General features: G+C 43.4%; 1 protein-coding gene across 14 annotated transcripts in view; it reads right to left on the bottom strand.

Annotated features, from left to right (window-relative positions):
- The window catches only part of EMCN (endomucin), a 187676-nt gene that overhangs the window by 82301 nt on the left and 78148 nt on the right, over positions 1–27227 (bottom strand). For 3 of the 14 annotated variants that reach the window (XM_045019562.1, XM_045019574.1, XM_045019577.1), the window contains exon 1: positions 24639–24818. The exons of 3 other annotated variants lie outside the window; for them this stretch is intronic. In XM_045019562.1, the coding sequence (XP_044875497.1) occupies positions 24639–24699 (61 nt within the window). In that variant the 5' untranslated portion in view covers positions 24700–24818. Of the gene's footprint in view, positions 1–24638; positions 24823–27227 lie in introns of those variants that run through there. 8 more of the 14 variants (XM_045019572.1, XM_045019576.1, XM_045019573.1 and 5 more) reach the window with 5 other exon arrangements.

Raw genomic sequence — 27227 nt, 5'->3', positions numbered from 1 at the left:
TACTTAACATAATATTAACAAGGGGTAAGGAACACAAGCCAAAAGTAGGGAACAAACAGGTTAAAAAGTATTTAGAGAAGTTAGATGTATTCAAGTCAGCAGGGCCTGACAAAATTCACCCTACGGTATTTAAAGAATTAGCTGAAGCCATCCCGGAACCATTAGCAAAGAGACCCTGCAGAATTATAGACCAGTCAGGCTAACTTTGATACCTGGAAAAATACTAGAACAAATTATTAAACAATCAATTAGTAAGCACAGAGAGGATAACCACCAACATGGATTTGTCAAGAATAAATCATGTAAAACCAAACTACTTTCGTCGGTTTACAGTGCTACTGGCCCAGTGGATGTGGGGAAGAGGTAAACATGATATACCTTGATTGTAGTAAAGCTTTTGACAGAGTCTAGTTTGCACACTCTCATAAGCAAACTATAGGGATATGTGGGCTGGATGAAATCACTATAATGTGGGTGCACAACTGGTTGAAAGACCACACTCAAAGAGCAGTTATCAATGGTTCACTGTCACACTGGGAGGAGGTAACTAGTGAGGTCCCACAGGGGTCTGTTTTGGGTCCAGTATTATTCAACGTTTTCATTAATGACTTGGATAACGAAGTGGAGCGTATGCTTATAAAATTGTCACATGACACTAAGCTGGGTGGGGTTGCAAGCACTTTGGCGAACAGGATAAGAATTCAAAAAGACCCCAACAAATTGAGAATTGGTTGAAATCAACAAGTTGAAATTAAACAAAGACAAGTGCAAAGTATTTCACTTAGGAAGGAAAAATCAAATGCACAAATACAAAACGGGGAATAACTGGTGAGGTGGTAGTACTGCAGAAAAGGGTCTGGGGTTTACAGTGGATCACAAATTGAGTATGAGCTGACAATATGATGCAGTTGTGGAAAAGGCAAATATTCTGGGGCATATTAACAAGAGCATTGTATATAAGACACAAGAGGTAATTGTCCAGCCAGCACTGGTGAGCTCAGCTGGAGTAGTGTGTCTAGTTTTGGGTTCCACATTGGACAAATTGTAGAGAGTCCAGAGGAAAGCAACAAAAATGAAAATGTTTGGAAAATCTGATCTATAAAGACAGGTTAAAAAAAACTAAATATGTTTAGTCTTGAGAAAAGAAGACAGAGGAAGAGGGAAACTTGATAAGTCTTCAAATATGGTAAGCACTGTTATAAATAAGACTGTGATCAATTGCTCTCCATATCCACAGGTTACTCTAAATTCACTGATCAATGTATGTCTACACTGCAGTGAGCCACCCAGCCCAGGTAGACAGACTCATGCAGGCTTGGCATGATCTAAAAATAGTCATGTGGACATTTTGGCACTGGCAGAGGCTCAGGCCACCCACCCAGGCTCAGATGCATGGGCCATCAGCATTGAAAGGCTGACCGCAATTTCCCCGAAGTCTGGAATTGTTTGGAGCCTTGGTTTTGGTGCAAAGCCATCTCTAAGGATATTACATAAAAGGAATTCCTTGAGCCAGTACAGATCACAGAATCTTTTCAGCGTAATTTCCTCGCAGTACACCTCATGTTCAATTGAATAATGTAGATAATAATAATTGTGGACAGTTAATTGTTGGAAAGAAAATGTGCGCATAAGGGGTGATTCAGATGATAGGATATAAGAGGAGCCATGATGGAAATTTGCCGCTTCAATTACTCCTCTATTTGGATTTCTCATCTTTCTTGTACAGTTATTCCTAACAATGAGGGTATGTCTACACTGCAATGTAAGCCGGGTTCAAACTCAGGCTCAAACCTAACCCTCCTTCCAACTACACACAAATCACACTAATGCAGGGCTTGGACGCAGGCAGGGATAGAGGGTCCGAGCATGAGGCAAGCTGGGACCCAAGGTTCGAGCCCTATTGTGGCGCAGTGCTCTGGGAATCTGCCAAAAGTATCCCACAATCCCATGGGCTGACTTTTTGTCCTCTGGACAGTGAAGTTTGTTGGACAGTCAAGTTTTCCCACAATGCACCACAAACAAAGGAAGTCTGGGATATGGGTGGTTGGACTTGGGCCCACTTCATGCAGTATAGACATCAGAGCTCCAGGTTGTGATCCAGGGTTCAACAGTTCCTAACCTGGGGTTACAAATTAGTGTAGATGCTCAAGCCCTAGATTAACAAACCCACGGTCTGTTAACTCAAGTCCTACTAACCCTGGGTTTACATTGCAGTTTTGACATACATTGAGTGTTAAATGAATTTGAATGGGAGGAGTGGAAATGGATCACATTTTACTACAGCCTTTTCAATACCATGTAAGGAATGACATTTTAAGGGCAACCAGGATAATGACAATGAGTGGAATTCATTAAAAGAATTCTTCTAGCCCCTTCTCTCCAGTAAGCAACATGCTGTATATGGCTAGTTCATTTCCATCAGATGTGACTTTTGTTACTCACTGCAATTAAGAGAGTCAACTAGTTCCATGAGCAGTTCACTACCAGTAATCAGCAGGGTCAAAAGTTCCAGATACTCTTAAGAGCAGAGTGGTTTTGATCTTTGGGTACAAAACTAACAACTCAGTATAACCCTCCCTATAATACTTTACTTTATAGGAAACTCAAAAGTAACTCATCACTTAACGTAGTTATGTTCCTGAAAAATGCGACTTTAAGTGAAACGATGTTAAGAGAATCCAATTTCCTCATAAGAATTAATGTAAATGAGGGGGTTAGGTTCCAGGGAAATTTTTTTCACCAGACAAAAGACTATATACACACACACACACACACACACACACGAGTATAAGTTTTAAACAAAATTTAATAGTGGTACACAGTGATGATGATTGTGAAGCTTGGTTAAGGTAGAGGAGTCAGAGGATGGGATATTTCCCCTACTGCTAAATGATGAACTATCAATTGGCTGAGCCCTCAAGGGTTAACTCTCTCTCTACACAAGGCAGCAGGAATGGAGGGAGATATGCGCATTTCCCTTAAGTACACTGCCTTGTTAATTAAATCAGCTTGCTGAGAAGGCAGCTGCTGCAAGCTCTCTCCATCCTGAGCCCTGCTCTATGGAAGATGGGGTAAGCGGGGTGAAGGAGCAGGAGGGAGGGGGACACCCTGACATTAGCCCTCCTCTTCCTTCCCTCTCCCTGCACAGCAGGCAGGAGTCTCGGGGAGCAGCTCCCAGGCAGAGGGCAGGAGCAGCACATGGCAGTGGGAGGAGGGACACAGCTGAACTGCAGGCAGCTGCTGCACAGGGAACTTAGGGGAGCGGGGAGCTGATAGGGGGGCTGCCAGTCCACCCTGGTTCCAAGCCCCCACCAGCTAGCTCCAACGGGATGCTCTTCCTGCAAGCAGTAGACAAAGCAGGCGGCTGCCAAACGACATTAGAAGGGAGCATTGCACAACTTGAAACAATCATGTTCCCTAATTGATCAGCAACGAAACAATGTTAACCTGGACGACTTTAAGTTAGGAGTTACTGTACACCATTAAGACTGAAGTCTTTAATCCCACTGTATGCCAAAGTCAAACAGCAACCGGGGTGACAGATGATGGAGAATTCACATTTTGCACTGTACGAGGCTCTTATATTACGATCTTGATTGCACAGCATTAGTAATTTATTATTATTTAACATTTAGATTGCAGTAATGCCTAGAGGCCAACCACATCAGGGCCCCATTGTGTTAGGTGCAGTACACACAAACATACCATTGATCAAAATTCTGGTTATTCAAAATATTTCTGAGACATTGAAAACAGATAGAGAAATGATGGTTCAGTTAATCAGGAGTAACCTGAAAGTTACATATGCTGTAAGACAATGCTGAAATGTGCCATAGTGTGTCAGTTAAGTGGTGTTTGAGTAAATGCTGTTATACCATACTATATACTATACATATCAAAAAGATCAGTGGGCACCACAGAAATTCTGGGGAAAAGGATTTGTATCCCAAACAGAATGCACTATCAGGAGGTTTAAACCTAACTTTAATAGTGCCTCTTTAAAATCAAGTATCATCACTATTTTCAACCTAGGCATTCAAAAATCACGAGATTAGAATAAAACTCGTGAGTTTTAAAAAGTAATAAACTTGGGATGGAGAGTGGGGAGTTGTCTTCTGGTGTTTGGAGCCCTTTGGGTTCACATTTTCACCTTTTCTTTCATTTTCCTCTGTAACCACGAGGACTAAAAACTAACTTTTTAAAAAAACTTAAACGCTGAGGTTCTCATGTGTTGAACCCAGGGGCAGGAGCTTTAGGGGAAACACCAAATACTGCAAGACTTGTGTCAAGGTTTCCTCCCCCACTCTGAACTTTAGGGTACAGTTGTGGGGACCTGCATGGACCCTTCTAAACTTAATTCCTAGCTTAGATCTGGTAACACTGCCACCAGCCAGAGATCAGTGACTGGCACACTTTCTGTTTCCCCAAAACCTTCCCTGGGGAACACAGATCCAAACTCCTTGGATCTTAACACAAGGAGAAATTAACCATTTTCCCCCCCCCCCCAGACTTTCCCCTCCCTGGGTTGCCTTGAGAGGCTTCACACAGACCCCAACTTCTTGGATCTTAAAACAAAGAGGAATTAACCATCCCCCATCCTTTTCCCCCCACCGATCCCTGGTGAGTTCAGACCCAATCCCCTTGGGTCTTAAAACAAGGAAAAATCAATCAAGTTCTTAAAAAGAAAACTTTTAATTAAAGAAAGAAAAGGTAAAAATTATCTCTGTAAAATCAGGATGGAAAATGCTTTACAGGGTACTTAGATTCATATAGCCCAGAGGAAACCCCCTCTAGCCTCAGGTTCAAAGTTACAGCAAACAGAGGTAAAAATCCTTCCAGCAAAAGAAGCATTTACAAGTTGAGAAAAATAAAATTAAAACTAATCCGCCTTGCCTGGCTACTTACAAGTTTGGACCATGAAAGACTGATTTAGAAAGATTTGGAGAGCCTGGATTGATGTCCCGTCCCTCTCAGTCCCGAGAGCGAACAACAACAACACAAAGAGCACAAACAAAGACTTCCCTCCACCAAGATTTGAAAGTATCTTGTCCCCTCATTGGTCCTCTGGTCAGGTGTCAGCCAGGTTTACTAAGCTTCTTAACCCTTTACAGGTAAAAGAGACATTAACCCTTAACTATCTGTTTACAACAACTTGTGATAAAATTACACTAAATGTAGCCATTAGTTAATTTCATCGGGCAAGAGACAAACTGCCTCCCAGTTTGTTTATATTTCTACTACAAGCTCCTGCAGCAGTTATAACATACTTAATGCACACATTCAAAAGCGTTTGCAATGGTAAACAAATATTACCAGCCAATTTGAAATTGCATTTGCCTATCACCAGCATACCTTATGCAGGCACACACAATGTCATTCTAATGCTAATGTGAATAGAAAGTGTTGGCGCTTCAGGGGCACCATTGCAAGTGGTCTTCGCAGCACAGTCCCTAATGCTCATGCAACCCTTTCTGTGACTACTCTGTGCACTCTCTCTTGTATTCCTGTTTTTTTCTAGCTTTGAGCTACTGCAATTTCAGTGATTTTATTCATACAAGTTTTCTGTTTTGGAAGCTGCAGTGCAATGATTGAAGGAAGTGGTTATATGTAGTGGTTCTCAACCTGGGGTCTGGGGCTCCTGGGGGGACCGCAAGCAGGGCCAGCGTTAGATTCGCTGGGGCCCAGGGCAGAAAGCCAAAACCCCATCACATGGGGCTGAATCCTGGGGCCCTGAGCCCTGCCACGCAGGACTGAAGCCGAAGCCTGAGCAATGTAGCTTCATGGGGGCCCCAGGCAATTGGCTTGCTTGCTACCCCCTCACATGGGCCCTGGCTTTTATATGCAGAAAAAAAGTTGTTGTGGCACAGGTGGGTCGTGGAGTTTTTATAGCATATTGGGGTAGGCCTCAGCAAGAAAAAAGCTGAGAACCCCTGGTTATAGGGACAGGCTGAACAGATTCACAATGGCCAGGTTTAATTGCCCCATTGCAAGTTGTAAAGGGGCATTTTTCTAGTACAGACTGGGCTAAAAAGTCGAAGCCAAGGAGACGTGTCAATTTCTTTAGGCTTAGGTGCAGAGCAGCGTAAAGCAATGGCCCACCCTCATTTCAGTTTGCCAAACAGACACCCTCCCCTTCAAACACCATCCCCCATAAAGGGCAAATTAAACCTCAGTTTTTAAACACACACACAGTTGCAGACCCCTCTTCCAGAAGCAATGAAGAAGGGAGACATCCGCTCCCACAGCAGGGGGACATTCAGGCCTTAAGGGAAGCTAGAAAGGCCAGAGCATCTCAGGACGGCAGTCCTACTATGACCTGTTGAGGGTAGGGCAGCTCCCTGCTTTGATGTGGGAAGCGAAGGGAGTAGAAGCAGCTGGGAATAAGAGGAGGGAAGGGCAATGAGTAGATAGGAACCAGAACCCAAGCTACTGCAATGAGAAAGGGGGGTAATGGTGCTGCTGAGAGGGAATCTAAGCCACACAGAACAGGAGGCCTTTACCATGACAGCTGGGAGTGACCAAAGAAAGAAAGGGGTGGAAGCAGTGGAACCTGATGCAATTTCTCTATAAGAGAACAAAGAGTAGCAGGAAGTGAAACATTGGTGTTGATACTTCTCCTTCTTCCCTTTCCCAGAACATGAGTACCACTCCTTGTATGCCAGACAAACAGTCCATAAAAGCTATTTATATGCGAAGTGCACAGAAAACTGTTCCTACACAAAATACTATAGAGCAGAATGAACAGAATAATAGTGATTCACTACTGGCACAGTGGCTTAAGACAGTTAATGGCATATTGTCAGCTTGTGAATCAAACTTTTGCCTAACTATTTTTACCCACTGTCATAAATAGCACTTAAAATAACTAATGGACTAAAGAAAAAGCATTTCTGTCACTTGCTGTACAGTTTGCAAACTTTGTGCTCTGACAAAGTCTAGTCAGTTTCACTGATCCCCCCCCTTTATAATCAGGCAAAAACCAATCAAAAATACCTACTACAGTATCTCCACCTCTGCATTTCCAATGAACTCTGTGTGCCCATGGGAAGCTCTACTCTACAAACTTCAGCCAGCATAGCTCTCAGGGGAGTGATGAGATGCAGTCCCTAGCCAGCATGTTAGCAAAAGCCCCTAATGTAGATGAGCTTTTGCTGATATAGCTTTTTTCACTCGGGGCTGGAGCTGAGATAAGCTATACTGGCAAAAGCATGAGTTTTACCAGTACAAACTGCATCTACACTACGAACACTTTGCTGGTATAGTATAGCTATATGAGCAAAGTGTTCCCTGCATAGACCTGGCTTCTCGTACTATGCTGAGTAGTGCAGGGTCATTCTCTATTTTTGTGTATTACAGAGTGCCATACACCTTACCTGTGCTATATACTAGCAATGAAATGCTGTACTCAGCAGTTCACAATCATCCGGGAAGCTGGGCTCTCAGTTCTAGAAAGATCTGGAGGTATTTACACCTCCAAAACAGTGGTTCTCAACCAGGATATGTGTTGGGAGTACACAGAGGTCTTCCAGGGAGTACATCAACTCATCTAGATATTTACCTAGTTTTACGACAGGTTACATAGAAAGCACTAGCAAAGTCAGTACAAACTATAAATTCATACAATGACTTGTTTATATTGCTGTATGTACTATACACTAAAAAGTACAATATTTATATTCCAATTGATTTATTTTATAATTATATGGTAAAAATGAGAAAGCAATTTTTCAGTAATAGGGTTGTGCTGTGACACTTTTGTATTTTTATGTCTGATTTTGTGAGCAAGTAGTTTTTAAGTGAGGTGAAACTTGGGGGATTGCAAGATACATCAGACTCCTGAAAGGGGTATTCTGCAAAGGATGAGAGCCACTGCACCAGATGATCTCCCTCCCTTCTCCCTTTTGAGGGAGGGGGGGAAGGGAGGAGGAATTGTAGGAGTCACTAAGGGATGATTTACTCACAAACGTGGACTGGTTTAACTAAATCAATTTTAAAATACAGTTTTGATTAAACTGGTGCAAGTTTGTGTGTAGACAAGGCCTCAGGCTCCTCCTGTGCACCATATAGAGGAGTAAGAGAGAACAAAGTGAAAACCCTTTTCCCTCACAACAATCAAGCGTGGGAATATTGATCCCCTTCCAGCTCACCCCACCCAATAACTGAGAGAAGGCTATAGCACGCTGAAGCATGCTTAATTGCTATTATGTTGAGACCTTAATTACCAAGTTTAATCCTGGACCATATTTTTAAAGAGATAAAATGGAAGTCCTAGAAGATCTTAATCTATAAAAAGAAACAGCCATTTTAAAACAAACAAGGTATTTTATTATAGTTAGTTTGTTTAGCACAATGTACTCAGTCCTGCACATTTCCCAAAAAAGCAAAATGTACTTAGTCTTAACAGAGTCTGCTTTTTTGGCATAGAGTAAAAGATTGATGACAGGATATAGGACTCGTATACTGATGCACTTATCATATTCAGTTAAAAAGTTTGCCAAATGTACAGACAAGTATAAAGCTGCCTTCGTTGCTTTATAGGCAGTTGTCATACAGTCACTAAATGGGATCTCTTGCTCAACTTTTGATAGTTAGGGTAAGATTTTTCAAAAGCACCTAAGTGACTCAGTGAAAGTCAATGTGACTTGGGCCTCTAAATTACTTAGGTGCTTTTCATGGTTTTTACCCTAAAACATTTTAAGAATGTGAAGGGAAAGGAGTTAATAATTACTGAGAACTGGCTAATACCACTGCCCTGCATCGGATGGAATCAGAACCACTTAGCAGTATAGGGCCCATGGCAAACAGCTAACAGCTTATTGAGATTCTCCATTAGAGGGGAGGGCCTGTTCTTTTAGAGCACAAAGATCTTAATTCTAGTCTTTCTATTGCCCGGAAATACCAGGTGGTCAAGATGCACACGGGTGTGACAACTATGAAGTCCTACATAGATTTATTACAGTACTTTTTTTGCTTCCCCCAAATCAGTAAATTTTGTGTATGAAAATAAGGGGATAAAGGAGAACCTGAGTATGAGTCAATGGGTAGTTATCTTCTGTCATGCACTGTCACTGTAGCATGCAGTAAAATCATGGGTTTGTGGGTAGCTCTAAGCTCTGGTCTACACTACAGGGTTAGGTCAAATTTAGCCGCGTTAGGTTGATTTTATAATGGCTGCATCTACACAAGCAACCCCGTTCCATCGACCTAAAGGGCTCTTAAAATCGACTTCTGTACTCCTCACCGGCAACGGGAGTAGCGCTAAAATTGACTTTGCTGGGTCGAATTTGGGATAGTGTGGACGCAAATCGATGGTATTGGCCTCTGGGAGCTATCCCAGAGTGCTCCATTGTGACCGCTCTGGACAGCACTTTGAACTCCGATGCACTAGCCAGGTAGACAAGAAAAGCCCCGGGAACTTTTGAATTTCATTTCCTGTTTGGTCAGCATGGTGAACTCAGCAGCACAGGTGACCATGCAGTACCCCCAGAATCATACAGTGTACACTCCCCCTATCATCTCCATCCCTGAGGTTATCACAGATTAGAAGGCAAAAAAAACGCACTCACAATGACATGTTTTCTGAGCTCATGCAGTCCTCCCACACTGATAGGGCACAGCTTAATGCATGGAGGCATTCAGTGGCGAAGGCCAGGAAAAAATTAAGTGAGTGCAAAGAGCGGAGGAAGGATGCGATGCTGAGGCTAATGGGAGAGCAAACAGACATGATGAAGCATCTGTTGGAGCTGCAGAAAAGCCAACAAGAACACAGACACCCTCTGCACCCATGTATAACTGCCTACTCTCCTCCTCATGTTCCATAGCCTCCTCACCCAGACGCCCAAGAACGAGGCAGGGGGGAGAAGGTGGAGAGAGGCTCTGGGCCCCCAGCTGCTCCACTCCAGAGGTTGGCCTAAGCAACAGAAAACTGTCATTCAAACATAAGCAATGTGGCCTTGTCCTTCCCTCCTCCCCACCCCATCTGGGCTACCTTGTCCGTTATCTCATTTTTTAAAATTAATAAAGAAAGAATGCATGGTTTCAAAACAATAGCTACTTTATTTCGAAGGTGGGAGGGTGGTTGGCTTACAGGGAATTAAAATCAACAAAGGGGGCGGGTTTGTATCAAGGAGAAACACACACAACTGTCACACTGAAGCCTGGCCAGTCATGAAACTGGTTTTCAAAGCCTCTCTGATACACAGCGCGTCTTGCTGCGCTCTTCTAACCACCCTGCTGTGTGGCTGCTCAAGATTGGACGCCAGGCGATTTGCCACAACCTCCTACCCCGCCATAAATGTCTCCCCCTTACTCTCACAGATACTATGGAGCACACAGCAACCAGCAATAACACTGGGAATGCTGGTTGTGCTGAGGTCTGACCAACAGCGCCAGTGAGCTTTTAAACATAAAGGCACATTCTACCACCATTCTGCACTTGCTCATGCTTGCCGTGGTATGGCGTCTGCACGGGTAACCCAGGAGAAAAGGCATGAAATGATTGTCTGTTGTTGCTTTCACGGAGGGAGGGGCGACTGATGACATGTACCCAAAACCACACGCAACAATGTTTTTGCCCCATCAGGCATTGGGAGTTTAACCCAGAATTCCAATGGGCAGCGGAGACTGCGGGAACTGTGGGATAGCTTCCCACAGTGCACTGCTCTGTAAGTCGATGCTAGCCACGGTAGTGAGGAAACACTCTGCTGACTTAAAGCACTTAGTTTGGACATACACAATCAAGTGTATAAAATCGATTTTTAAAAATCTACTTCGATAAAATTGACCTAATTTTCTAGTGTAGACATACCCTAACAGAGTAAGATTCAACTTGGCCTAACTGTATAATGCAGGAAGGGGTCATTGCAGCTGCTCCTAGTGTGCGTGTATTTTTAGCATATCCTGTATCTGCTCACTCCAGCCACACCCACACTTGCCATTCTGCTGCTGACATTTCTCCAGAAGCATTTGTGTTTGGAGCTTCAGATACATCCTGACTCCCACATGAACTTCTGTGGGAATGTTAGAAATTGCTTTCATAATTACTTTAATTCCATACTGAATTAAGTCCCTGTTCATCTTTTTCCACAATGCTTAGAATAAAGCCACAAGGACTAGAAGGTACAGAACATCCCAATATCAAAGAAAGCAAAATGAGGTATTTGTTATCACTTTAGCTACTGGTGCATGCCGAAGATAAAATATCTCTTATCTGTAACCGGGGGCAGACAAATGGCTGGGGGAATTAACTGACCATGGATATTGACTAAATGGGTCCACTAATTAGTCATTGTTATTTTCAATCTGCACCAGCCAGAGGGTACAGTTGGGTTCAGATTCTAAACGAGTATCTTTCTTGTATGCTTTGATGTTGCAGGGGAGAGGTGGGTGTCACTAACAGCTGAGGCATTAGGTCAACACAGCATCCAGAACAGGGTGCTGTTAAGAGGCAATGAAGAAACAGGAGGTAGAGAGCATGGCACTACTGCCACTGTCTGCTGAAAAAGATACAGCTAGATAAGGTGTCCTAGTGTAACCCACACACCTCTTGGGTGTGGTGCTCTGTCCCATGTAGTGGCACCGAGACCATTTAGAAATTAATAAATCTGCTATAGCCTTAGCTAACAGCCATATGGCTTTTAGCTCATGCTACAGCCTTAGCTAAAGCCATGTGGCTTTTAGCTCATGCAGTAGAGGCTCATGCATTTAGCTTCAGAGGTCCCAGATTCAATCCTGCCAACCTACAACTGGGGTCTGTCAGCATTATACTAGCAGATTAAGTTACGTTCATCTCTAAATTTCAATGACATTACAAAGTAGGTGCAACCACATCACTAAATTAGCATGCTTATGAAAAGGGGTGTATCAGGGTACTTGTATGTAGTGTTTCAATTATTGGCAGCATACCTCTAGTACTGCATTATTCTGCAAGTATTTTAATAACTATCTTCCTCTTGATATTCACTGGAACTCCCATCAACCAACAGCTTCAAATGGAATCCAGTAATTCAGCAAATATACTTTTTGCCCTCGATACCATCTACCGCAAATACAGTAATATACTATAGCACCCTGCTGTTAAAAGAACACCATTCACAAAAAGACACTCTGAAGTTGCATTAATATAATAGGGCGTTTGGGCAGCCATCCTTTCAACACTAAAGTGATACATTTCCAAAGCTCACATGCTGTGCTACAAGCTGGAGCTAAATTCTGCAGCAGGGAGCCCTGGATTCTGTAGGACTCGGATTTCCATGGCAGCCCTCAAGCAAATTTTAAAATTGAAACTTTTATTGAATCCCCTATGAAATTGAATAACTACCGTCATTAAAGTATCACCAGTGTCATTTACTTCGATATTCAGTTCAATTGCGCAAACGTTCAATTTTCATTGTGCTGCAGTATTTTGTATTAGCAATACATCCGTATTGGAGAAGCTGTCAGGAGGAAGCTGAAAGTTTTGTCAGCTCTGAGAGGGACATGTGGAGCTTTTTGGCATCTGGGGAAGTAATTGGGCCAGAGGACAGTTGAAGCTATAGGCACAGCTGAAGGGGTAGTATGAAACTACTCTTTCCCTTCTTCTCTTGAAGGGTTTCATGTGATCATTTTGGGGATTAGGGTTGTTGACTTTCTAGTTCCTTGTTAGCAACTAGCTTTCCCACTGCTTCTAACAACAACTTTTCACTTAAATGGCCAGCTGCAAAACAATTAGCAAGTTTACATTATTTGATGTCCGAGTTCAATCACGCTGAGAATATGAGTAATGCCCGTAGCCTGAAATCATCTCTCTGAGATATCTACAGCCCTTGATATTTAATCACTGTATTTGTTTACACTGCAAAGGATATCGTCGCAGCCTTAAAGGCTAAGATTTATTTATTTTTTAAATAAAAGTCTACATTCTGTGTTGGATGGTGGAACCCGTGGCAAATTCTGCATCCAGGAAGTCCTGGTATATGCCAAACTGATTATTTCTAGTCATTATGAAGCAAAAAATTCACATCTCAGACCAGGAGGGTAATTACATTATAAAATTGTATATAAATTATTATATAGAAAAGAGCTAGATTCTTTGGCCAGGAAGGCAGCAGATGCTAAACTTACTGCCACTGTTTTCTCCAGTCTAGCTAAAAATCAAGGATTTGGGCATGTTAGTTAGTGTTGCCTCACTAGCCATACATGTCAAGTCCAGATACGGATCCCTTTGGTATATGAATATTCTGCTAAAAATGATAAGAAGAAAGAATTAACAACTCATTAAGACAACCAATGATTCAATTAACTTAACCCTAATGCTTGAATTGCACCAGAGTTCTTCAGAAAAGCTTCAACTCTGTGCACTTGAGATGTTAATACTAACTGGATGTGCTCTTTAAAAGGATTAAATATCTTGTAGGATAGTACATCTCCCATGCTGGCAAGATGCACAATTTCATTAGAATGATAAGGCAAGGCAGAAAGGCTACAGTCCATGTATGTGACGAGAAAATACCACTCTGGTATTTGCTGCTTGCTCTCCGCCACCTGCAGTGTGCTGCTATCTACAACCTACAAACACACACCCCAGAACGTCCTAGTGCAAGTGAAAATGAGATTAAATGTTGTTTTGAAAATACTTTATCAACACATGGGAGGGGGGGCTCAACAGTCAATGTGAATTAGGTGCCTTACTCCCTGAGGCACTTCGTTGAAACCCACATTTATTAGTTCAATATGTAATGCTTAGTGCACTAGTATATTCTAGCATGGCAGCTGAAAAGTACATATAGTTAGGTGCTTGAATCCTCGGGTGCATGAGATCAGCATTTGGGGTACACTTCAGAGCGGAAGTGATGGCTTTTGCTTTTTTTTTTTTTGCTTTCCCCTCAAACCTGTGGCTGGCGAATGGCTGATTCATGCCTGGCACTATTTAGGGCACTCTCGGCTCGAGCCCCATAAGCTGAAGCAGTGTAAGCCCTGTAAGGGCCATTATACCAGCCAGGAATCATAGTGTTCTCCGGCCACACCCTCTCCTTTCCCAGACATAGTGGAAAAGGGATCAGCAACAGATGATATAGAGATGGTGTCATATTTAAACATGCCCAGCCCCACGTGTTTCCTTTTTGCTACTGGGTATGTCCACTCTTTGCTATGACTCCAGCTCTACACCACTGAGGAGTTCTCTGGGACAAAGCGAATCGCCAGTTGACTGTTTAAGAAAGTATCGTATAAAAGGGCTGCCACGACCACCAGGCTGCCCTCCTGCATGACTGTGGAGATACAGGTGAGTCCTGTCTGTTTTCTCCTACAGTCCCTGAAGCCGACCAAGTTGCCCATCTTCTTCACCACAGATTAGACTAATGATCATGTCCCTCTCAGAGTCCAATTCTAGACCTGAACTCAGGAATAATTACTACAATTCCACCTTCAGCAAGCTCCTCCAAGTCAGAATTCCGCCCTCCGATCCCAAAGTAAGGCAGGTTCAAATGCAGCGGTCCTCCAGCCCTGCACTCCAGGGCCCATCTCCAAGCCACACATCTATGAGCCAACAATTCCTCCAATTACTATGCCCCTATTCCAGGGCCTCCACATGTCTGGCAATTCTCCATGCTTCTTGCAGCTCTTCTCTCACAGCCCTCAACTCAGCTGTTCTGCAAGGGGGGGGGGGTCCCTGCAGCATTCCACTCCTCGGGCCTCTTTGCTTGGAGTCCCACCCCTGCTCATGGAAACCTCCCTCCAGAATCAACTCTCTGGTTCCTGGGCTCAGCCTGCACTGACTGAGCTGGTTCTTCCCCTTTATCGAGGACTCTCTGCACAAGTCTCCTACTCAGCAGGGTTCCCTCACTCTGGCCATTTTTGTCCAGCAACTCCTACCCATAGCACTCTCCCAACAGTTCTCTCTCTGCACTAGGTCTCTTCACCAGCAGCTCTTAACTACTGCTTTCAAGTCTCATAGAGTTCTTGACAGGCAACTGTCACCAACTCCTTACTGCTCCTTCCCTATTCCCTTTTCACAACTGCTGCCTGAGTCTTCACAGAGGCCAGGTGCTCTCTATCAGGCCTAGTTGGGAAGGAACTAACCAATCACAGGAGAACTGGACCCATTTCCTCTTTAAGGGGCCTTATGCACTACTGGAGCAATTCAAATGGCTGATATCACAGGCCAAGATCTGGCCCAGGGATTCCAATACCCCAGTTTAAGAATGAGATACCTGTTTCTTTGCATGCTGGCCTGGTCCTGGGCTCGCCAAGAGCAGATTATGGGATTTTATTAGAGCCTGGCCTAAATTCTTGACTTGCTGTATGGAAGCAACAGCTCCTGCACATCCACTGGGCCAAATTCTGCGTTAAATGATGCCCCTTGTAATCCTATTGAATTTTGACAGTTTTGCCGAGAGTTTTAGTCAGGGCAGAATTTCTCCAGCAGTGGCCATAGTTTTATAGCATCCCAACCCCGACAGACCTTTTTACTAACCAATTACAATGCAAATTTTTAAACATGGTATTTATAAAAGGTAAATGATCAGTCTTAAATTTGCTTCAGCAGAAAATCAGAAGTTCACTGCATTACAAAATCAGTAACATCTCTCTGTGGGTTCATGCTATGTGGTCTGAACATTCTTTAAGCTATAATGATACTTTCCCAGCAGAATGTCACCAGTTAGAACCTTCATTAGTCTAGTAGGAGACAGTACATCTCAAAAGAGTTTTGTCATTTATGTATCTACAGATTTTTGCAGAGGTTGGAGATAAGCATGTAGGTAAACAGAAGGTCAAACACTGAGCTTCTTACTCATTCTGTAATTAGGAAAAGCTCATTGACTTCAGTGGATACTTTGCCTGGATAAAGTCCTCTGGATTTGGTCCAGATATAGGAGACAGAAAAAAATACACCAAAATCATTTCAAGTGAGAAAATGTATGAAAGCAAGACAGCCTCTAGTTTGGTATTTTTAATATTATATAGTGTCATGTTTGCAGCCAGAGGTGGCTGAATTTAATATGCCTTAAGGATCCAGCTTCCATTTATTCTGGCTGCACATCATGCCCTGCTCACCAGTCAAGTGAGCTATTTCTACTCTCAGCTTGTGTTTCCTGATCTTATCCACTTGCGTTGAACCTGAATTTGTGTTTGGGAGTAAAACATACTACGGAACAGAACAAAAATCATAAGTTTACCTTTGAAATCCACAAGCCAGTATTGGCCCAACATGAGACAGCAGTAATGAGTCAAAGGAATGTGTCAGGAGGGAGAAAACCACCTGCCCAGGAACTAAAGCTCAATTAAAGGCTAGAGTAAATTCCATTTACTGCAATTTGATGTTTGAAAATGTCCATCTTGCAAAATTGATTTCAGATGTCCCCACCTACTAACAACTGACAAACCCCAAAATGTTTAGAGTGCAAGTCCAAGTTCAGGTCAGTTCAGATAAGCATCCAAAATTCAGCCAATTACCCAAAGCCTGTTCAATTTCTTGAGTTTGCACAACTGAGCTGATGAGCAATTTCAGCATTTGATGTCTCAACCAAAACGGGGGGGGAGGGTGGGGAAGGAACACAGAATAGGAAGAAAACATATTCAAGTGTTGCAATAGCTCAAAAAAATGGTTCCCTTTGCATCTAGTTCCTAAAACAAATGAAGGTTTGTGTATATGGGGACATGGGTGAAGGTAGGAGAGGAGAACAGTTTGTTCATCTTTTCTGGCTACAATAACGATACTTACAAACTTAAAGCACATCTAAATAGAGATGCAAACAACCATCACTTGAAAGTGCTCCTGTTAATTAGTATCATTTGTCTCAAGCTGCAAAGCTGGAATCTGGCAGTTTGGTTTGTCTGGTTATAGAGATGGGGTGACCCACAAAGCTCAGTAGTGTTCAGATCTGCGGGATTTGGTTGAGGTCCATCTCATTTAGGGTTTGACACAAAGGCTAATGAAATCAATGGAAAGACTTCAAATGACTTCAGTGCCCTCTGGATCAGGCCTGTAGTGCCAAATTCTGCCCCACCTCCATCCCACCCACCTGCCCACCCACACTAATTTAATAGTACCTTTCTCTGCCCGTACTGCTGTTTGTTTCAAATGCCTGATTTTGACAGGAGTGCTTGGAGGGCAAAGTGCTACCCACTGTCAGGAAGAGTCACAGAATCAGGTGCTTAGTGAATATATGTATAGTGCCTTGAAGAAGAGATGCATTCTAGAAGTGCTAGGTATTATTCTATAAGCACATGTTAACGCCTACACTGAAAAAAATCAGAACACAACTTCACTTTAGTCCTGGTTTATTTCCTCGGGAAAATAAACCTTGGTGCTGACTCAGAAGGAGTGTCTATATTTGATCATCAAAGGGAGGGATCATCGAATTGTGGAGGTAAATGCGTGGTTATGCAGGTGGTGTCAGAGAGAGGGCTTTGGATTTATCGACCGTGGAATGTTGTTCCAGGAAGAAGGATTGCTAGGAAGAGATGGGATCCACCTAATGAAGAGAGGGAAAAGCATCTTCGCAGGCAGGCTTGCTAACCTAGTGAGGAGGGCTTTCAACTAGGTTCACTGCAGGATGGTGACATAGGCCCTGAGGTAAGTGGGGAAGTGGGATACCAGGAGGAAACACAAGGAGGAGGGTGCAAACAGGGGAGGCCTCCTGATTCATACTGAGAAAGTAGGGCAATTGGCTAGTTATCTTAGGTGCATGTACACGAACACAAGAAGCCTGGGAAACAAGCAGGAAGAATTGGAAGTCCTGGCACAGCCAAGGAACTATGATGTGATTGAAATAACAGAGACTTGCTGGGGTAACTCACATGACTGGAGCACTGTCATGGATGGGTATAAACTGTTCAGGAAGGACAGGCAAAGGAGAAAAGGTGGATGAGTTGCACTGCATGTAAGAGAGCAGTATGATTGCTCAGAGCTCCAGTATGTAACTGGAGAAAAGAGTCTTTGGGTTAAGTTTAGAAATCAGAGCAACAAGGGTGATGTGGTGGTGGGCATCTGCTACAGACCACCAGACCAGGAGGATGAGGTAAACGAGGCTTTCTTCGGACAACTAACAGAAGTTTCCAGATCACAAACCCTGGTTCTCATGGGGGACTTCAATCACCCTGACATCTGCTGGGAGAGCAATACAGAAGTGCACAGACAATCCAGGAAGTTTTTGGAGAGTGTTGGGGACGAATTCCTGGTGCAAATGTTGAAGAAACCAACTAGGGGTGGTGCGCTTCTTGACCTGCTGCTCACAAACAGGGAAGAATTGGTAGAGGAAGTAGAAGTGGGTGGCAACCTGGGCAGCAGTGACCATGAGATGGCGAGTTCAGGATCCTGACAAAAGGCAGAAAGGAGAGCAGCAGAATACAGATCCTGGACTTCAGAAAAGCAGACTTAGACTCCCATAGGGAACTGATGGGCAGGATCCCCTGGGATGCTAATATGAGGTGGAAAGGAGTCCAGGAGAGCTGGCTATATTTTAAAGAAGCCTTATTGAGGGCACAGGAACAAACTATCCCAATGTGCAGAAAGAATAGCAAATATGGCAGGCGACCTGCTTGGCTTAACTGAGTAATCTTCGGTGAGCTTAAACCCAAAAATGAAGCTTACCAGAAGTGGAAATTTGGACAGATGATCAGGGAGGAGTATAACATTTTGCTAGAGCATGCAGGGGTGTAATCAAGAAGGCCAAAGCACAATTGGAGTTGCTCCTAGCAAGGGATATTAAGGGTAACAAGAAGGGTTTCTACAGGTATGTTAGCAACAAGAAGGTGGTCAGGAAAAGTGTGGGACCCTTACTGAATGGGGGAGGCAACATAGTGATGTGGAAAAAGCTGAAGTACTCAATGCTTTTTTTGCTTTGGTCTTCACAGACAAGGTCAGCTCCCAGACTGTTGCACTGGGCAGCACAGTATGGGGAGGAGGTGAGCAGCCCTCAGTGGTGAAAGAACAGGTTAAGGACTATTTTGAAAAGCTGGACATGCACAAGTCCATGGGGCCGGATCTAATACAGCCGAGGGTGCTGAGGGAGTTGGCTGATATGATTGCAGAGCCATTGGCCTTTATCTTTGAAAACTCGTGGCGATCGGGGAGGTCCTGGACGATTGGAAAAAGGCAAATATAGTGCCCATCTTGAAAAAAGGGACGAAGAAGAATCCAGGGAACTACAGACCAGTCAGCCTCACCGCAGTCTCTGGAAAAATCATGGAACAGGTCCTCGAGGAATTCATTTTGAAGCAGTTGGAGGAGAGGAAAGTGATCAGGAACAGTCAACGTGGATTCACCAAGGGCAAGTCATGTCTGACCAACCTGATTGCCTTCTGTGATGAGATAACTGGCTCTGTGAATATGGGGAAAGCGGTGGATGTGATATATCTTGACTTTAGCAAAGCTTTTGATATGGTCTCCCACAGTATTCTTGCCAGCAAGTTAAAGTAGTATGGATTGGATGAATGGACTATAAAGTGGATAAAAAGCTGGCTAGATCATCAGGCTCAACAGGAGTGATCAACAGCTCGATGTCTAGTTAGCAGCCAGTATCAAGCGGAGTGCCCCATGGGTCAGTCCTGGGGTTGGTTTTGTTCAACATCTTCATGAATGATCTGGATGATGGGATGAATTTCACCCTAAGAAAGTTTGCAGATGATACTAAGCTTGGGGAAGAGGTAGATATGCTGCAGGGTAGGGATAGGGTCTAGAGCGACCTAGATAAATTGGAGGATTGGGCTAAAAGAAATCAGATGAGGATCAACAAGGACAAGTGCAGAGTCCTGCACTTAGGATGGAAGAATCCCATATACTGCTACAGGCTGGGGACCAACTGGCTAAGTGGCAGTTCTGCAGAAAAGGACCTGGGGATTACAGTGCGCAAGAAGCTGGATATGAGTCAACAGCCTTCTTGGCAACAAGGGCACACTAATGGCATATTGGGCTGCATTAGTAGCAGCACTGCCAGCAGATCGAGGAAAGTGATTATTCCCCTCTATTCAGCACTGGTGAGGCCACATCCTGAGTATTGCATCCAGTTTTGGGCCCCCACTACAGAAAGGATGTAGACAAAATTAGGAAGAGTCCAGCGGAGGGCAACGAAAATGATTAGGGGGGCACATGATGTATGAGGAGATGCTGAGGGAACTGGGGTTATTTAGTCTGCAGAAGAGAAGAGTGAAGGGGGGTTCCAAAGAGGATGGAGCTAGGCTGTTCTCAGGGGTGGCAGATGACAGAACAAGGAGCAATGGTCTCAAGTTGCAGTGGGGGAGGTCTAGGTTGGATACTAGGAAAAACTATTTCACTAGGAAGCCGGTGAAGCACTGGAATAGGTTACATAGGTAGGTGGTGGAATCTCCATCCTTAGACTTTAAGGTCAGGCTTGACAAAGCCCTGGCTGGGATGATTTAGTTGGGGATTGGTCCTGCTTTGAGCAGGGGGTTGGACTAGATGACCTCTTGAGGTCCCTTCCAACCCTGATATTCTATGATCCCATAGCTCACAGCTCTTTGGCCCAATTTCTCTCCCAGCTGCCCCACCTACCTGTCAGATCTTTCCCCCAGGTAATAGGTAGTTAGAAGCATGATGAATCAGCCCAGGAAGCATTTCTGTGCCAAGGTATATGTTTATTTTGGTGCAGACTGGGATAGTGGGAAATGTGTTTAGGCCAGAGCCCTTTAATTCTAGAGTAAGGTATTCCCAAGTCTACTGTGAAGTTTGGGATCCAGAGGGATGAAGAGAAGCCTTTAGACTAGAGTTGAGTTGTCAGGAAGGTTCTGGGGCTATTATTTTGCTATCAGTGGATCCTGAACATCTCTAGATTCATCCAGCTTCCGATAATACGCTTGTGGAGGGTGACTACCTGTCAAAATGCATGCGAGTCCAAAGAATTTCATATCCAAAACTCAATTGGAAAATTAGGAAAATATTGCTAGCTCACAGACTGTATTTAGATCCTAAAATTCTCCAGTTCTGTGGGGCTGCCAACTTCTCTCTCTCTCCCTCTCTCTCTTTGTATTTGTTTCTTGCAGGAGGTTGAGTTTGGTACCCATCAAGCTGCAGTTAACCCCTGCAGGCTAAGGAATAGGACAACTGCATGTCCTTTTGGGGAGACCATTCCCAAACACTGCAGATCATAATGTATTTGTGTGTGTGTGGAGAGGTTGCAGACAAATTCACAAATCGCAAACATTACAATGATAGTCAGGCCCAAGATGCACAATTTGATGCAGTTCTAAACTTCTCCATAGTGTTGGGATGGGAGTGTTCACCTCTTAGGCTATGGTTTGGCTGAATCTATAATTTCAGCTAAATATAATTCTAAAATATGACAGGTTTCAGAGTAGCAGCTGTGTTAGTCTGTATCCACAAAAAGAACAGGAGTACTTGTGGCACCTTAGAGACTAACAAATTTATTTGAGCATAAGCTTTCGTGGGCTACAGCCCACTTCATCGGATGCATAGAATGGAACATATAGTGAGGAGATATATATACATACAGAGAACATGAAACGGTTGGAGTTCCCCTACCAACTCTAAGAGGCTAATTCATTAAGATGAGATATTATCAGCAGGAGAAAAAAAAACTTTTGTAGTGGTAATCAAGATGGCCCATCTCAGATAGTTTGACAAGAGGTGTGAGGCTACTTAACATGGGGAAATAGATTCAATGTGTGTAATGGCTCAGCCATTCCCAGTCTCTATTTAAGCCTAAATTGATGGTATCTAATTTGCATATTAATTCTAGTTCAGCAGTTTCTCCTTGGAGTCTGTTTTTGAAGCTTTTCTGTTGCAAAATTGCCACCTTTAAGTCTGTTACTGAGTGACCAGAGAGATTGAAGTGTTCTCCTACTGGTTTTTGAATGTTATGATTACTGATGTCATATTTGTGTCCATTTATTTTTTTGCGTAGAGACTGTCCCACTTTGTAGGAGGCACGGTCACAAAGTCTTTTGCCAGAATGTGGGAATACTTACACTCCATTGCACAAAAAGGGATGCACACAGGACTGTACAGTTTTGAGATGCATTTGAAGGCACCCAACACACATTAGGATAGGGGGACGCAAAAAAACAGCTCTGTCATCTCCTGCCTCCATTGGTAGTCAATACCTGATGCTTCAGAGGGTGATGTATGCCCTCCTCACACACCCTATAATGCTCCCAGACAATTGTGAAAGGCCATACATTATCTGAAGATCTGAGAAGAGGAGACCATTGAAAGTCTTCAGGGTATGTCTAAAGTGCAGCTGAATGCAACACTCCTACCCCTGGCAAACACTCAAAGATAGCAGAGGTGGAGCTAGCTTGCTAAAAACAGCAGTGTGGGGGTTGCAACTCAGGGTCCTGGATCTGAGCTTGAGTGGCTAGCTAGAATTTCTGCCGCAGCTGCAACTTCCCACTCTAGCACGAGCCCCACCACCATGAGTCTTTCCACCCAGGTCACTGCTAGCTGCAATGAAAGCATACTCTCAGAGACTAGAGGAGCAGCCAGTTAGCTTTGAGAGGGCCACTTACTAGGTCCCTAAGATGGGAAAGTAGTGAACATATGTCACCTGACTTAAAAAAAATAGTGAGGTTGCCATAACTGCATTTTACTTAAAGGGACACTGGCAACTTAAATCACATTTACTGCCTGACATTTTTTACCTGCTGTTGTTACAAGAAACACCTAGGATTATTGTAATCAAATGAAATTAAAGGAAAAATAACACTTATTTTTCTCCATTTGTACACTTTGAGCATTTGACAGAACTTTGTGTGTATAACAGTTTCACTCTCCCCATATAGTCTCTGGGTGGGTCTTTCACATGGCACTAGGAGAGAAAAATATTTTAAAAAAATAGGAAAGTGGGGCTATAAAATAACAGAAACTAGCAGCGGGATTCAGTAGCAAGTGTAGTACCTGAATTTGCTCATCTCATTTTTTGAAACTGATCAGATTTCAAGTTGACACTGTCCCTTTAAATAAGATTGTGTCAAACATGAGTGGATTCCTTTCTGTCCTCCATAGATTACCAATTTATGAAGTTTTGCAGCTCCTCTTATGTTTCATTTGTATGGTAGAGATGGAGACATATAACTTGTATTTTTCCACCCATGGTCTTCATTTTTCCTTATTATTTTACCAATGGAGTTTCAGCACGTCTGCTTGAGTTTAAGATTTTTTTTTTAACAGAATACAATAGTTAAAAGCAAATGTCCATTACTTGATGATATTTGCTAATTCAGCGTGATGAGCTCTACCCTGCTGCTGCACTACCCAATCATTCCCAATCAGCTGCAGGAGAGGTGTTAGGAAATTCATTCAACAGAAATCGTAGCTCTCCTTTGCATCCCCTTTAACCTGTACATGTTGCTTTCTAATAGGCTTTTACAAACAGCACTGTTGAGCCTGCTCCTACTGAACTAATTCCACCTTGCTTTTCAAAAGACCTGCAATGAATTCAAAGCTTAACAATGGCAGGAAGGCTGCTCATTCTAACCCCAGCAGACAGAGCATAAATAGCAGCCCAAACATGTACTTTGAGAGTTCATACTGACCTGGCAGGGTTTGAAAAGCAAATTTTCCTGTAGCAACAACATTACATGTCAATGTCAATCACATTTTTAACAGCAATGAGCCAGAATAAAAACACAAGTTACACCACACAAGACACACTTGTTGATTTGTGCGTCAATTTCTAACACGTAACCCAAGTAAAAGTTTGAGGACACAGTGCTTGCAATTACTTAATCCTTTAATAACAGAATTTCTGTTCACCGGCTAGTAGCCAGTCTTTGAAAGCCATCTGCTCTAATGACATCTGTAAAAGCTATGACTACAGATCTTCTGCATAATGGGCCAACAAAATGAGAGGGGGGAAAATCAGCTTTGTTTTCAATCCTTGATAAAGATGAGATGATAGTTTAAGTTATAGTTGCTTCCTCCGTCATGAAAAGTAATTTATTCTGCTTTGAACGTACACAAACTTTTACGCAGAAAAACATTAGAAAAAGCAGGTCAATGGCCATTATGTTACCTAGTAACATCAAGTATTTGGAGGCGGGAGTCACTTTTTCACATTGCAGAACTCCAACATTACTGCCCTGGGCATTGTGGGGTTACACTGGAGGAATGCTACAAGTCTATATGTATTTGTGGTCAACATACACTTGCTTCTGATAAGCAGACTTGCCCAAATTCATCGCTAGTGTAATTCCAATGAAGTCAGCAGGTTACACTAGGACACGCTGAGTCCACTGTAAGTTCCCCAATGTGTTAAATGGTGTTTTCAAATCTGACAAACATTTCAAATCCTTTTAAAAGTGCCCTAAAAGATATTTCTCAAAGGAGAAGTGGGAAAACATTTTTTGAGTAAGTGGCTTTTCCCACTTGCTGGGTGCTTTTAATCCCTCAGGTTTGGGAGGCTCATGACAGCTGGACAGAGATATGCCACAGAAACCGACAGGTCACTATACTATTTTCACTATAGACATTTAATTCGATTAAAAACATTGCCCTCCTTGCAGTGCCTCTTCCTCCAAATGCAGTTACTCAGCCCATAAATGTGGGAATGAACCACTGAGCTGCTATAGTACAGTGAGATGAAGCCTTCACTAGCAGAAACCCATAAAGAGATAACTGTGCCCAAGGGCACTTAGCTGCTTACCAAGAAAGTCAAAGGAGTGAGAGAACAGTGCACTCTTACCATTTGTGGTGCAGATGCTGAACACAGCCAGGGAGAGAAGGGCAGCTCCAAGCAGCTTCATGCTTGTAATCTGTCGCACTGGAATTCCCTTGCAGAGCCAGGCAGGGTGTGTTCTCTCTCTGTGAGGCAGACCCTAATTGGTAACTGGAAAAGGTGTGCAGAGACTGTGCAAAGTCACTCCCCATTCCAGCTTATTTTGGGGACTTTGATAAAGAACAGGAGGAAATGCAGCATATTCCCTCTGAGAGTTCAGTACAGAGGAGACTTATTGTTTCAGTCCTTACAGGAACTCATTTCCTTTGGCAGTCAACTGTGTTTTTGTTAATACTTTATTTTAGGTTTTTTTCAGCCCAGAGGTCAGGAAAGGTTCTAAACAGAGGTAGATCTTTCTTTAGAATATGGTGTACATCAGACCAATTTTCGTAACATATTTTTGGATATTTTTAAAATGGATTTTTATTAATAGTGATAGTCCAAACAAGGGCCGTTTTATAGCAAGGTATGGAAATACAGAGCAAACTGCAACTGAATAAATGGCAACATTTTAAGACAGGAAACCTTGGAATCCCAACTGCATGGCCAGAGATGACTCAGAATCAATAGTGAGCACCAGGTGGCCTGGCATACAGGTAATTGCTTCTGGTCTTTCTCCAAAGAGAAGGGAATGCATCGTGAACCTAGAATACCCTTTCCTTACCCTGAGGTTATGTCCCAGGATGGGAAGAACTAATTATGAAATGCAGTCTGAGTAAGTCATACTCTGCATTTGATATGAAATGGCAAGTCATTTTAACAGCCACATTCCATAGCCAGAAAGAGAGGCATTCGGACTGCCTATGAGAAACTTAGATTGGCTAACTCCCATTCTATACTCAGTGCAGCAGCATTCAAATGATTCTTGGTCAGTCACTACTGATAGGGCTGGTCATAAATGGGCTAGAAAAACCTTAAAAATGTTGAAAATTTCAAAACCAGCTCTAATCACTGCATCCAGAGTCTGACTCATAGTACCATGAGGTATATTCTTGTTCTGCTGTACAGTGATTTCTAATCTTAATTCACTGCACCTTGTGATGAGACTATATCCTTAAAAGTGTAACTCTCTACCAGGCATTCTAATGAGCTAGAGTCCTCCTCTACTTTGACCCCCCTCCTCCTCCTTCTCAAAAGAGAGCCTGGTGGAGCTCTGTGAGATAGCCATTGGTGCCAGCTGGCAAAGGGTTCAGCAAACTCTGTGTCAGCAACTCTTAACAGGCTTGACAAACTCACTACATCTAACACCATTTATAGTATTTATCCAGCAAGTGTCTTGTAAGGTATCACATGAAAGGTGGTGACACACATTGGTTATTAATATAGTAAAATGTGTGCATTGACACTATATGAGGAATTACATATTTTCTACTGATATTATGCTTTCAAATACATATCCAAGGGAGAAACATATTTTTGGCACTGGAGCACCAAGCCAGTGAGTACATAAACTGAAAGGGGTACTTTTCAATGGTATTGCAAGCACTGGTGGATCACAAGGGACGTTTCACCAACATCAACGTGGGATGGCCGGGAAAGGTACATGATGCTCGCATCTTCATGAACTCTGGTCTGTTTCAAAAGCTGCAGCAAGGGACTTTCTTCCCAGACCAGAAAATAACTGTTGGGGATGTTGAAATGTCTTATAGTTATCCTTGAGGACCCAACCTACCCCTTAATGCCATGGCTCATGAAGCCATACACAGGCAGCCTGGACAAGGCAGAATGGTGGTAGAATGTGCATTTGGACATTTAAAAGCGCGCTGGCACAGTTTACTAACTCGGATAGACCTCAGCAAAACTAATATTCCCACAGTTATTACCGCTTGCTGTGCGTTCCACAATATATGAGAGAGTAAGCGGGCGATATTTATGGCAGGGTGGGAGGTTGAGGCAAATCGCCTGGCTGCTGATTATGCGCAGCTCAGACACCAGGGTGGTTAGCAGAGTACAGGAGGGCATGGTGCGCATAAGAGAAGCTTTGAAAACCCGTTTCATGACTGGCCAGGCTACAGTGTGAAAGTTCTGTTTGTTTCTCCTTGATGAGCCCCCACCCCTTGGTTCACTGTACTTCCCTGTAAGCTAACCACCCTCCCCTCCCCCCTTCGATCACCGCTTGCAGAGGCAATAAAGTCGTTGTTGCTTCACATTCATGAAATTCTTTATTAATTCATCACACAAATAGGGGGATAACTGCCAGGGTAGCCCGGGAGAGGTGGGGGAGAAGGCCACACTGCACTTTAAAACTTATTGAATGCCAGCTTTCTGTTGCTTGGGCAGTCCTCTGGGGTGGAGTGGTCGAGTGCCCGGAGGCCCCCCCATTGCATTCTCGGGCGTTTGGGTGAGGAGGCTATGGAACTTGGAGAGGAGGGCGGTTAGTTACACAGGGGCTGTATTGGCAGTCTGTGCTCAAGCTGCCTTTCCTGAACCTCAGCCAGACACCGGAGCATATCAGTTTGTTCCTCCAGTAGCTTCAGCATTGCCTCTTGCCTTCCGTCACCAAGCTGATGCCACCTATCATCTTCAGCCCGCCACCTGTCCTCGCATTCATATTGT

The sequence above is a fragment of the Mauremys mutica genome, chromosome 5 (genome assembly GCF_020497125.1).
Source record: "Mauremys mutica isolate MM-2020 ecotype Southern chromosome 5, ASM2049712v1, whole genome shotgun sequence".
NCBI classification, from domain to species: Eukaryota; Metazoa; Chordata; order Testudines; family Geoemydidae; genus Mauremys; species Mauremys mutica.
The sequence above is the reverse complement of the archived record's forward strand: the minus strand, read 5'-3'. Positions and strand labels throughout refer to the sequence as shown.